The 11290-nt window shown below is 41.1% G+C and overlaps 1 protein-coding gene across 1 annotated transcript; it reads left to right on the top strand.

The window, feature by feature from the left end:
• The first annotated feature begins 4907 nt into the window (after positions 1-4907).
• LOC108443759 (complement C1q-like protein 4) lies at positions 4908-9558 on the top strand. The gene is made up of 4 exons (XM_017724604.2): positions 4908-5184; positions 5428-5511; positions 8898-9026; positions 9146-9558. The coding sequence occupies exons 1-4, from the start codon at positions 4971-4973 to the stop codon at positions 9427-9429; spliced, it is 711 nt and encodes a 236-aa protein (XP_017580093.1). The 5' UTR covers positions 4908-4970; the 3' UTR covers positions 9430-9558.
• The last annotated feature ends 1732 nt before the right edge of the window (positions 9559-11290 follow it).

Below are 11290 nucleotides of genomic sequence, written 5' to 3'. Positions count from 1 at the left end.
TCAGACATCCATCTTCTCCATTTGTCAGAAGCAGCTTGAGGTATTTCCACATCCCAGGCATGTTTTGTCCTGCAGAGATCCTGAAGTAGTAATTTTGCAGTAAGAGTGAAAGGGCTCAAAAAGCCAAGTGGATCATAAATGGAACTCACCATTGATAAAATGTTTCTTCTTGTGTGAGGTCTGCTTTTAACAGTGATGTTGAATTTGAAAGCATCGGTTTCCACACACCATAACAATCCAAGTACTCTTTCCATTGGGAGCTTGTCTCTGTCCAAATCCAATTTCTTTACTTCATTGGCTCGGTCTCCCTCTGATATGGAGGACAGAACTGCACGACTGTTGCTAATCCATTTCGTTAGATGAAATTTACGTCAGTTACGTCTTTCACAAAGACCTCTGCATCCTGTTCCGTGGCCAAAGATCGAAGGAAATCATCAACATAGAAGTTGTTCTCCACTGCGTTTGCCACCTCTGGCCTGAAACTGCATCTGTGGTCTTTGGCAGTTTGTCTCAATGCAAAATTTGCACAACTAGGAGATGACACTGCACCAAAAATATGTACCAGCATTCTGTGTTCAACTGGAGATACTCCAACATCTCCTCCAGGCCACCATAAGAATCGCATAAAATCTACATGACAACTTGACACTTTAACTTGATGAAACATGGTTTTTATATCTGCCATCACTGCTACAGGCTCCAGACGGAACCTTGTGATTACTCCAAAAAGTGTACTTGTCAAATCAGGACCCTGCAGAAGTTCGGAATTCAGTGATGTACCTTTGAATGCTGCTCCACAATCAAAAACCACTCTAAGGGTTCCTTTCTTGGGATGATGGACACCATGATGTGGGATGTACCAGACTTTACCATCCTCTCCTTCAAGCTGATGTTGTGGAACTATTTCAGCATGTCCTCTACTGATCACTTCTGTGAGGTATTCAGTGTATTCAGACCTGAACACTTCATCTCTCATGAACCTTTTCCTCAGGCTCAAGAGACGCTGCTCTGCAATCTGACGATTGTTAGGCATAATTGGCTTTTCTTTCCTAAAAGGTAAGTGAAGGCTATAATGACCATCCTGTAGCTTCACTGATGTTTCTGCAATTTCCATGAATCTTCTATCTTCAACTGACATTTCTAATTGGTCTACAGAGGAGTTCTCAGGGAAATCATGATTATATTGTTGAATCAACAGTTCTTCCAATGAGATTTTGTTTACAGTAACACAAGGACAGCCACTCTTGTCAGTACTGTTACTGTCTTTCGCTGGTCCATTAATAACCCACCCTAATTGGGTTCTTACAGCATACGGACCGTTTCCACTGCTGTTGATTACTTCCCAGGGTTCTATGGCTTTGGGAGTGTTGCTTCCTATCAACAACTCCACACTGGCTTTGATCTGGGGAATCTTGATTTCCTTTAAGTGAGGCCATTTGGACAGTTGACTTGAGCTGGGTATGTTGTGTGTGTCCACTGGCATGTTCTTTTGTGTGAAGACCTCTGGTAAGTCAATGTAGTTATCTCCATCCAAAGCAGACACTTCAAGTCCATTGATGACGTAACACTGCACAGATTTTTCTTGACTCATTGTTCTAAGCAGAATGTTTGTTTTTCTTCCTGTCATGTTAAGCTTGTTCATAAGGTTTTCTGTGCAAAAGGTTGCAGAGCTACCTGGATCTAGAAAGGCGTATGTGTGAATGATTTGAGTCCCTTTAGAACATTTTACCTTCACAGGAACGATGGATAATGTGCAGTCTGAGTAATTTTGAGAGCTGCCGGCCCCACTGTGCTCATCCACATGGAGAGAAACCTGAGCACTGCTGACTGGTGTTTGCATTGGTTGTTCGGTTTTCTTTCCTTTAATGTGAAGAACACTAGGATGCTGCTGATTGCACATATTGCAGGTATGACGACTGGAACAGTTTTTACTTAAATGTCCAGTTCTTTTAAGACATCCAAAGCAGATTCCATTCTGCCGTAAGAAGGCTATCTTCTGCTTGTGCAGCTGCTTATCGAATGATGAACATGATGCCAACTCATGACTACCACTGCAGAACAGACATATGAGTAGTGGTTGCCAGTTTCTGGATCTTTGCTGCTTTGTTTCTATGTTTACGTTTGTAGCGAAACTGTCCTTTGGTTTGAGTCTCAGTGGTGCTTTAGGTTTTCCTTTGTTACAGCCTGACTCTTGAATATCACCAAACACTGGGTGTGATATGATGCTAGTTTGTTTCTCTAAGAAGCAGACGAGATCAGCCATTTTGACTCTGCTGCCACGCTTTTCTTGCAGGTCACATGCCTTTGTACGCCACCTTTCTCTGAGCTTATACGGGAGTTTTAGTGAAATAGCTCTCAAGTTGGAACTTATATCTAATTCTTCCATATATTCAATTTCTGCCATAGCATTGCAACACCCTCTGAGAAACAATGTGAATTCCTTCAAAGCACTAGGATCTTCTGCTTTAATGACTGGCCATGACAACACAAGTTCAATATAAGCACATGATATTTTGTACTCATTACCAAAGTGCTCCTTGAGTAATTTCTTTGCCTTGATGTAACCTGTACTCGGGGACAGGTGTTGGCAACTTCGAATTAGGTCTTGTGCTTGACCCTTGGTGTACTGGATAAGAAACTGCAATCTTTCTTGGTTGTTGTCAGTTTTACTCTCAATCATTTGTTCAAAGGAATGAATAAAGGTCTTGTACTGAAGAATATTACCATCAAAAACTTGAATTTCCAGCTTTGGCAAAGAGGAGAGGAGTTGTTGCTTTGCAAGAATGTTTGTCAAATCATTCTGTTTTTGAAGTATATGGTAAAGGCTGTCATTTTGAAGTTGATGATGCATGTTTGGTTGAGCTGCGCTTGGAGAGATTGGCTGTTCAGAGGGCTGTGAGCTCTGCTGATGCTGACCTTGGGTTTGAACAGTGTTGCTGATTGGATCAAACTGCATTGAGTTGGGTGATACAGGAAACTGTACATGGACCCCTTCCCTAGGTCGAACAATTGGAGAAGTAATGGTGTTGAACTGCATTTCTTCCAGGTATTCATTCATTGCATCGGTTGATGAAGAGTTCACGTTGCCATTTTCTGCCTTTTTAAGATAATCAATTTTAACGTTTGTGGCTGCTATTTCGGATTGAAGTTCTAAAGTCTCTCTCCTTTTTCTGAGTTCTTCACTTTGTTTTTGAAGCTCCTCCTGCTGCTCCTCCAATGCATGTTTTTGAGACAATGCAACTGCTTTAGTCATTAATGCTGCCCTCTCTGCCTCAGCACAGATACGTGCAGAAGCTGTAGATGATCCATTACTGTGTGTGCTTGATCTTCCAGATCTGCTGGACCTTTTGCTCACAGATGAAACTATTGAAGCATTATCATCTGAAGTTGTATGTTTCAAATCTGAAGATGTAATTTGAGCACCATTGAGGGAAACAGGATTTTCCATTGCAGATAACCATTTGGTAACACTGGACAGAAAAGCATTTACTTGTTCCAATTTTGGTTGGTACCAAGTGTTCACATCCTCCATCTTTTCTTCTTCACTCAACAATTGTAGATACAACTCATGGTGAGATTTAAACTCAGCAAGCATTTCATTGAATTTTGTCATATTTGCTTTAACTTCATCCACATATGCAACATCCACCATTAGTGCATTGATTATGTTCATTCTCCGAGTGATATGGGACATTTTGCCAGCTCTGGAGGCCTTTAACTTTGCTGTTTCATTCAAATCCTTGCAAACAGTGCCTGTGGAGGCTTCTGAGTCAGAGGCAGCCATTCTGCTTCACAAAGCTTGTTTCCTTTCCAATAGAAACAGTTTTGTCCAATAATCAGAATTCCAATAGAAACAGTTTTGTCCAATACTCAGAAATGCACACTTTAGGTTAACTACTTTGTTTGTTGTTTACAAAGCACACAATAGAGCCTCTGTTCCACTTCAAAGAGCTCATTATCCACAGTACTACTTCAATGTTAATGATTCCACTTGTTTCTTCTAAAAGTCCACTTTAAATATCCACATAATGAACTTACTGGTGAAGCACTTGAAGACTTTCAGGATCTTGATTTGGAGTGTCCAACTTGCTTGATGTGTTGTCTCATGAAATCCACAGCCATAGTCTTTAACTTTTTGTTTTGGCAAAAAGTTCTTTGATCCACCAAAACAAAGTTTGCTTAAATCCAGTGTGGGAGTAACTGGTGATAATTGCTTAACACATGCAATGCATAAGAAATCCAGGTCCAGGCAGATGTTTGAGTTGATGCTGATGTTGGTTATTTATTTTAAACAAAAAAGAAACAAAATAAATGGTATAATAATGAATTGCCTTTGTTAGCCTAACAAACAAACAACTCAGGTGCACCACATGGTTAAAGACTGAATCAGCTGGTACCAGCACCCCCCAGAGGCCAGGTAGACCAGTCCATTAATGCATTTGGAACTCCCCCTCTACCTGTAGAGGGAGCACAGTCTTAGAAGCAGATAATGATAGTGATAACAAAACAAATTAAATTAAATAACACAAATCAAACTAAGTGCAAAAATGGCTCCTACATGCCTTATGAATGCATTATAACATACCATAAATGTATGTATAGATGCTTCCAATCATGACATTCATATAAAGTATAACCATGTTAATATCAGGAATTGATCTGTGTTTTGAAAGGTTGTTTTTTGGCAGTAATAAAGACAAACATGAAAATAACTGAGCAATTGTCTCCAAACCCAGACGCATGACCAAATTTGTTTACTTATGTATTTAGTTCACTTTAGTTGTTGCAGCATAAAACCAACCAAACCAAATGTGAAACCTACAACATCACACACAAAAAAAATCAAACTTAACAAACAAACTAGGCTCAAAAATCCAAAGTCCATCAACACTGAACTTTGGCATGGCAGAACATAAGGATTGCACAGTGAGAGACACTCCACCTGAAGGACGGGTTCATTTTCCACTAAAATGACTGGAGCTGTTGTTCCTCTGCTGCTCTTGTGGCTCTTGCAGGTCACTTTTGGGAACACTCAGCCACAGGAGACCGAAAGCTTGTCCAGCCTATTTATCCAACGAGACATCTCTGCTGAACTGACGAGTCTGAAAGACCTGGTTAACCAGCAAGGAACCACGTTAGAGGAGCTGAAGACGGAATTGGTGAAGATGCAGAAAGAGAATGCAGGTGTGAAAACTTTGAGAACGGTGTCTGTTCCAGTTCCATGTACTTTCTACTTGGTGTTCCTAGAACCCACCCAAGATGCCCTGAGTGGATCTTGAAATAAATAAATAGCTAAAAAAAACATAAGAGCAGGGATCTTGCACTAGTTATGCATTTGTGTTTTTGTGCACAGGGTGTTGGTGGTTTGATGTGGAGCAGATTTTTTTTTAATGAATAGTAGTTTCTACTGCCCTTTCCCTGCTACAGCACAAGAAACTGAGCTCTCAGCTTTGAAAACCAGACTTGCGGTCAGTCAGCAGGAGCTGGAGAACTTGAAGGAGAAGAATGCAGGTGAAACAGAAGCCACAGCATTCAGTAATCAACACAACATCACATGGTGGAATGAATGCGTCAGGACATGTCTTAAAGAAAACACCACCAACTTTTCAAAAGTTCCAAATAATTAAGTGGTTCAGATGTAAACAGAGCCATTCAGAGCGGTTTGGTGTTCTAGAGAAGCTTACAGAGTCAGATCTGTTCACAGTGGTGGTGATAGGAACCAGACGTCCACCTCTAAAAGCTCCCTCACAGAAAGTTCCTACATGAGATGGTTATGAATTCACTGCCTGATGATTGTTTTGTGTCAGTTTTAGCTTAAAATGTCTTTTTAATCATTTATCTTTATTCTATTTTCCATCATCATCATTCCATGTAGTCTCAGAAATCTCATGTGGGTTCACTGCTGGTTCTGGATGGTAAATAAAACGTCTATATTTGTGTTGTCGTCATGGTGAACCCTGGTTCCCATCACCACCACTGTAAAGAGATCTGAGGGTTTCACACCTGACCACTCTGATTGACTTTACGCAGTGGGTGAAATAAGTATTGGACACGTCACTAATTTTCTAAGTAAATATATTTCTAAAGGTGCTATTGACAAGAAATTCTCACCAACCATCCAATCCACACATGCAAAGAAATCAGTTCTGTGTAATAATGAGAAATGACACAGGAAAAAGTTTTGAACTCATGCAGAAAGAGGTGCAAAAAGCCACGGAAAGTCATGACACCAGCTGAAATCTATCAGTAATTAAAAAGCTATCCTGCCACTTCATGCAAATTAATATCAGGATATCTCATGATGGGTAAAACCAGTGAGCTTTCGCAAGACCTTCGCAACCTTATTGTTGCAAAACATACTGATGCCGTTGGTTACAGAAGAATTTCTAAACGACCGAAGGTTCCAGTGAGCGCTGCTGGCCGTAATCCAGAACAAGAAAGAACATCATTTCACCATAAACCGTCCATGACCAGGTGCTCCCCGCAAGATTTCAGACAGAGGAGTGAAAAGAATCGTCAGACGAGTTGTCCAAGAGCCAAGGACCACTTGTGGAGAGCTACAGAAAGACCTGGAATCAGAAGGTACAACTGTTTCAAAGAAAGCAACATGTGAAGCATTCAACCACCATGGGCTGTATGCACGCTCACCACGCAAGACTCCACTGCTGTAGAAAAAGCATGTCCAAAGTTTGCTCAACATGAGCATGATGAGACCAAAGATGAACTCTTTGGATGCCATAATACACAGTGAAGTTTGGGGTGGGAACATCATGGTGTGGGCTGTTTTTCAGCATACGGCACTCACACGCCTCATATAATTGAAGGAAGGATGAATGGACAAATGTACCGAGGCATTCTTCATAAAAATCTGCTGCAGTCTACCAGGATGATGAAGATGAAACGAGGGTGGACATTTCAGCAAGACCCTGATCCCCAGCATTCCCAGTTCCTTGGAGCCCAAGGAACCTTGAGGATTTGAAGAGTGTTTGTGTGGAAAAATGGGCCAAAGTCACACCTGAGCAATGCCTGCGACTAGTTTCTCCCTACAGGAGGCGTCTTGAAGCTGTCAAGGCTGTCAAAGGCCTTTGTACGGAGTATTAAATACGATTCAGTAAGCATGTTCAACACTTTCCCTGCGTCATTTCTCATTATTACACAGAACGTAGTTTATGGACATCTATGGTTTGATTTCTTTGCCTGTGTGGGTTGGATGGGTTGTCACCAACATCGGTTGAGAATTTCATGTCAATAGCACCTTTACAAATATATTTACTTACAAAATTGGTGATGTGTTCAACACTTATTTCACCCACTGTATCACAACCACAGGATTATACAGAAATTTAGAAAAATTAGTGGAATTCCTCTGTAACTTTGGATCCATGGGTGGTATTTTAATAATGAAAAACCTTTAAATGTTTCAGTTTAAGTGTTTCTGTCATGTCGTTTCTAAAACCACACACAATATTCGAATTTTAAAGCAACCTATTCCTTTTGCCTCATAACAGCTGAGAACGCAAGTAAGACGGATTTACCTTGAATACAGTGGCAACACTTTTATTTAAGGAGTGGTCCTTTGTAGATTATCAGTAACACATCAGCAACATATCAGTGAAGTAGCAGTAGTGAAGCATCTCAGTACACTGGAGTAAATATCTTCAAGATGTACTGTTGATACATTACTTACATTAACTAGATGTAGACTTCCACTAAGAAAATCCCAACCTAAACCAAATCCTAACCCTGACTCTGGCCCTAATACTAACCCTGGCCCTAATCCTAACCTTAACCTCAACCTAAAACCTAACCCTATACCTCACCCTGGCCCTAATCCTGACCTTAACCTTAACCTCTACTCAAAACCTAATCCTAACCCTCACCTTGGCCCTAATCTTGACCTTAACCTTAACCTCTACTCAAAACCTAATCCTAACCCTCACCTTGGCCCTAATCTTGACCTTAACCTTAACCTCTACTCAACACCTAATCCTAACCCTCACCTTGGCCTTATTCCTGATCTTAATATCAAACTAAAACCTAATCCTAGCCCTCACCTTGGCCTTATTCCTGATCTTAATATTAAACTAAAACCTAATCCTAACCCTCACCTTGGCCTTATTCCTGATCTTAATATCAAACTAAAACCTAATCCTAACCCTCACCTTGGCCTTATTCCTGATCTTAATATCAAACTAAAACCTAATCCTAACCCTCACCCTGGCTTTAATCCTAACCCTCACTTTAGCCTCAACCCTCACCCTGGCTTTAATCCTAACCCTAACCAAACCCTAATCCGGTGAAGCTCCAGGTCCAGGATGGTGTCAGTGTGTCTGTATGAGCTGGTTGAGGATGTTGATGGTCTTATTAAACCTGTTAATCTTCGGTTTCTCTCAGTTCAACATCTACAGACCTGAACAGGAATCCAAACAAAGTGAAAAACCAAATTCAGCAGATTGTAAACACATTTTGTGTGGAAGTTAATTACATTTGAACTATTTTTATATTACATCATTTATGGCATTTGGCTGACGCTCTTATCCAGAGCGACTTACAGTTTGATCAATTTACACAAGTAGGTGAAGGTGGTGTTGGGAGTCCTGCCCAAGGACTCTTATTGGTATAGTGTAGGGTGGTTACCCAGGTGGGGATTGAACCCCAGTCTACAGCGTAGAAGGCAGAGGTGTTAACCACTACACTAACCAACCGTAATATAATTAAAAATCTCTTGAAAATGTACTGAATACTGAATGTGCTACATCACTGATACGATACCGACAGTCTGTTTCATCTACAGAGAACACTCAAAACAAAGCGTCACTGATACAAGTCTGTCTTTTATTTGTATTCTTATTAATGAGACACCAGTGGAGAGTTACTCATTACCTCTGTGGTTTCAGAGAGGCCAAAGGTGGCTTTTTCAGCTGCTCTGACTGATTCTGGAACAGTGGGACCCTTCGATGTTCAGACTAAGCTGGTCTTCAGCAAAGTCTTCACAAATGTTGGCCAAGCTTACAACTCAGCCACAGGTACGTATACCAGATATTAAAAATCATCATCTTTCCCCATTAAAAACAGCTTCTTTATCAGACTAATAACTTTAATGGGCATTATTAATAAAGTTAATGATATATTTTTTTTTTCGTAGGAGTTTTCACGGCTCCAGTGAAGGGAATCTACTATTTCCGGTTCACAGCTCTCGGCTACCTGAGCTCCAATGCGATGTCTGTTAATTTACATAAGAATGACCGAACACTCATCCATACTGGTGCATATAACACCCACGGCTTCCATGAGTTTATAAACAACGGCATCGCTCTGGAGCTGGAGGTGGGAGATGTAGTTTACACCAGCCTCTCAGCAACCTACAAACTCTATGACAATTCAAATAACTCGACCACTTTCACTGGCTTCCTCCTTTATCCTGTGTAAGAGCTACACTGATCAGGCAGAACGTTCTGACCACCTCCTTGTTTCTGCGCTCACTGTCCATCTTATCAGCTCCACTTACTGTATAGCTGCACTCTGTAGTTCTACAGTTACAGACTGTAGTCCATCTGTTTCTCTGATACTCTGTTACCCTGTTCTTCAGTGGTCAGGACCCCGATGGACCCTCACAGAGCAGGTGCTATATGGGTGGTGGGTCATTCTCAGTACTGCAGTAACACTGACGTAGTGGTTTTGTGTTAGTGTGTGTTGCGCTGGTTTCAGTGGATCAGGCACAGCAGTGCTGCTGGAGTATTTAAACACTGTGTCCACTCACTGTCCACTCTATTAGGCACTCCTACCTTGTCGGTCCACCTTGTAGATGTAGAGTCAGAGACGACAGCTCATCTGCTGCTGCACAGTTTGTGTTGGTCATCTTCTAGTCCTCCATCAGTGGCCACAGGACGCTGCCCACAGGACGCTGCCCACAGGACGCTGCCCACAGGACGCTGTTGGCTGGATATCTTTGGTTGGTGGACTGTTCTCAGTCCAGCAGCAACACTGAGGTGTTTAAAAACTCCAGCAGCACTGCTGTGTCTGATCCACTCAGACCAGCGCAACACACACTAACACACCACCACAACCATGTCAGTGTTATTGCAGTGCTGAGAATGACCCATCACCCAAATAGTACCTGCTCTGTGAGGGTCCATGGGGGTCCTGACCACTGAAGAACTACAAAGTGCAGCTATACAGTAAGTGGAGCTGATAAAGTGGACACTGAGCACAGAAACAAGGAGGTGGTCAGAACGTTGGGCCTGATGATTGTATTGTATGATACACTCACAGATCTCTCCACACTCATCTAGAGGCTTTCTGAGAGTCTTCTCTTGATCATGCATTTCTGAATCAGTATTTTAGGACAGAGCTTCTGGCCAGTTCGCATTTTTGACTGTTTCCAGTGCCAAACATACTATTCTATTCACATGCTGTAAATCTCTGATTGCCTGGATCAGGCATGTTGGAGACCAGGGCCACCAAAAAATGAGGGTAAATAGATGAGTAGTGTAATTCTAGTCTAATTCTATATTAATTACACACACACACACACACACACACACACACACACACACACACACACACACACATACATATATATATATATATATATATATATATATATATATATATATATAATATGTATGTGTGTGTGTTATGAATATGTACACATTTCTACTGTTGGAACAAAACCTTGTATCTCCATTCAGTTGTGTTTGATGAAGGGGCTGGCTTAAGATTTTATTACAAAACATTAAATCAATAAAAAAGAATAGAAACAAAAATGGCATCTATATAAAAGTAAATGAAAATGTGTGCTGTATTTATGCTGGCTTTACATATTAAATAAACTGAACCTTATGCTTCTTGTGTCTCTAACGCCGTGTTTACACAGCAATTAAAAGTGACCCAAATCGGATTTTCTCACCAAATCCGACTTGTTTGTTTGGCTGTTCACATTATCTTTTAAATGTCTACAACCGAAAAGAGGTGCAGTCTACAACTGAATAGAGGTGGACTCTACAACCAAATAATGGTGCAGTGTGGTGTCTATTAACATCCCTAACAAGTGACTTTGTTTTACCCAGTTAGGTCGTTTGAATCCTCTGGGATGACGCAGCTGCTGAGACTCATTTTCTGCACGAGCATGATGTTGACTTCCTATTCCCCCTCTTTTAAATTACCATTCAAGCTTCGATGAAGCGGTGGTGATATATGACTGCAGACGCGTCTAAGGTGGAATGATAAATTTAAATAAGACTCCGGTAACTGACAAATGTGGACGAGGGCTTCACAAAGAGTTAGCATA

Source organism: Pygocentrus nattereri, chromosome 23 (assembly GCF_015220715.1).
Source record: "Pygocentrus nattereri isolate fPygNat1 chromosome 23, fPygNat1.pri, whole genome shotgun sequence".
NCBI lineage: Eukaryota > Metazoa > Chordata > Actinopteri > Characiformes > Serrasalmidae > Pygocentrus > Pygocentrus nattereri.
The sequence above is the reverse complement of the archived record's forward strand: the minus strand, read 5'-3'. Positions and strand labels throughout refer to the sequence as shown.

Coding starts and splice junctions, on each gene's coding strand:
- LOC108443759 (XM_017724604.2), top strand. CDS start 4,971: ATGACTGGAGCTGTTGTTCCTCTGCTGCTCTTGTGGCTCTTGCAGGTC. Junction 5,185..5,427: donor GATGCAGAAAGAGAATGCAG/GTGTGAAAACTT, acceptor TCCCTGCTACAG/CACAAGAAACTGAGCTCTCA. Junction 9,027..9,145: donor AGCTTACAACTCAGCCACAG/GTACGTATACCA, acceptor TTTTTTTCGTAG/GAGTTTTCACGGCTCCAGTG.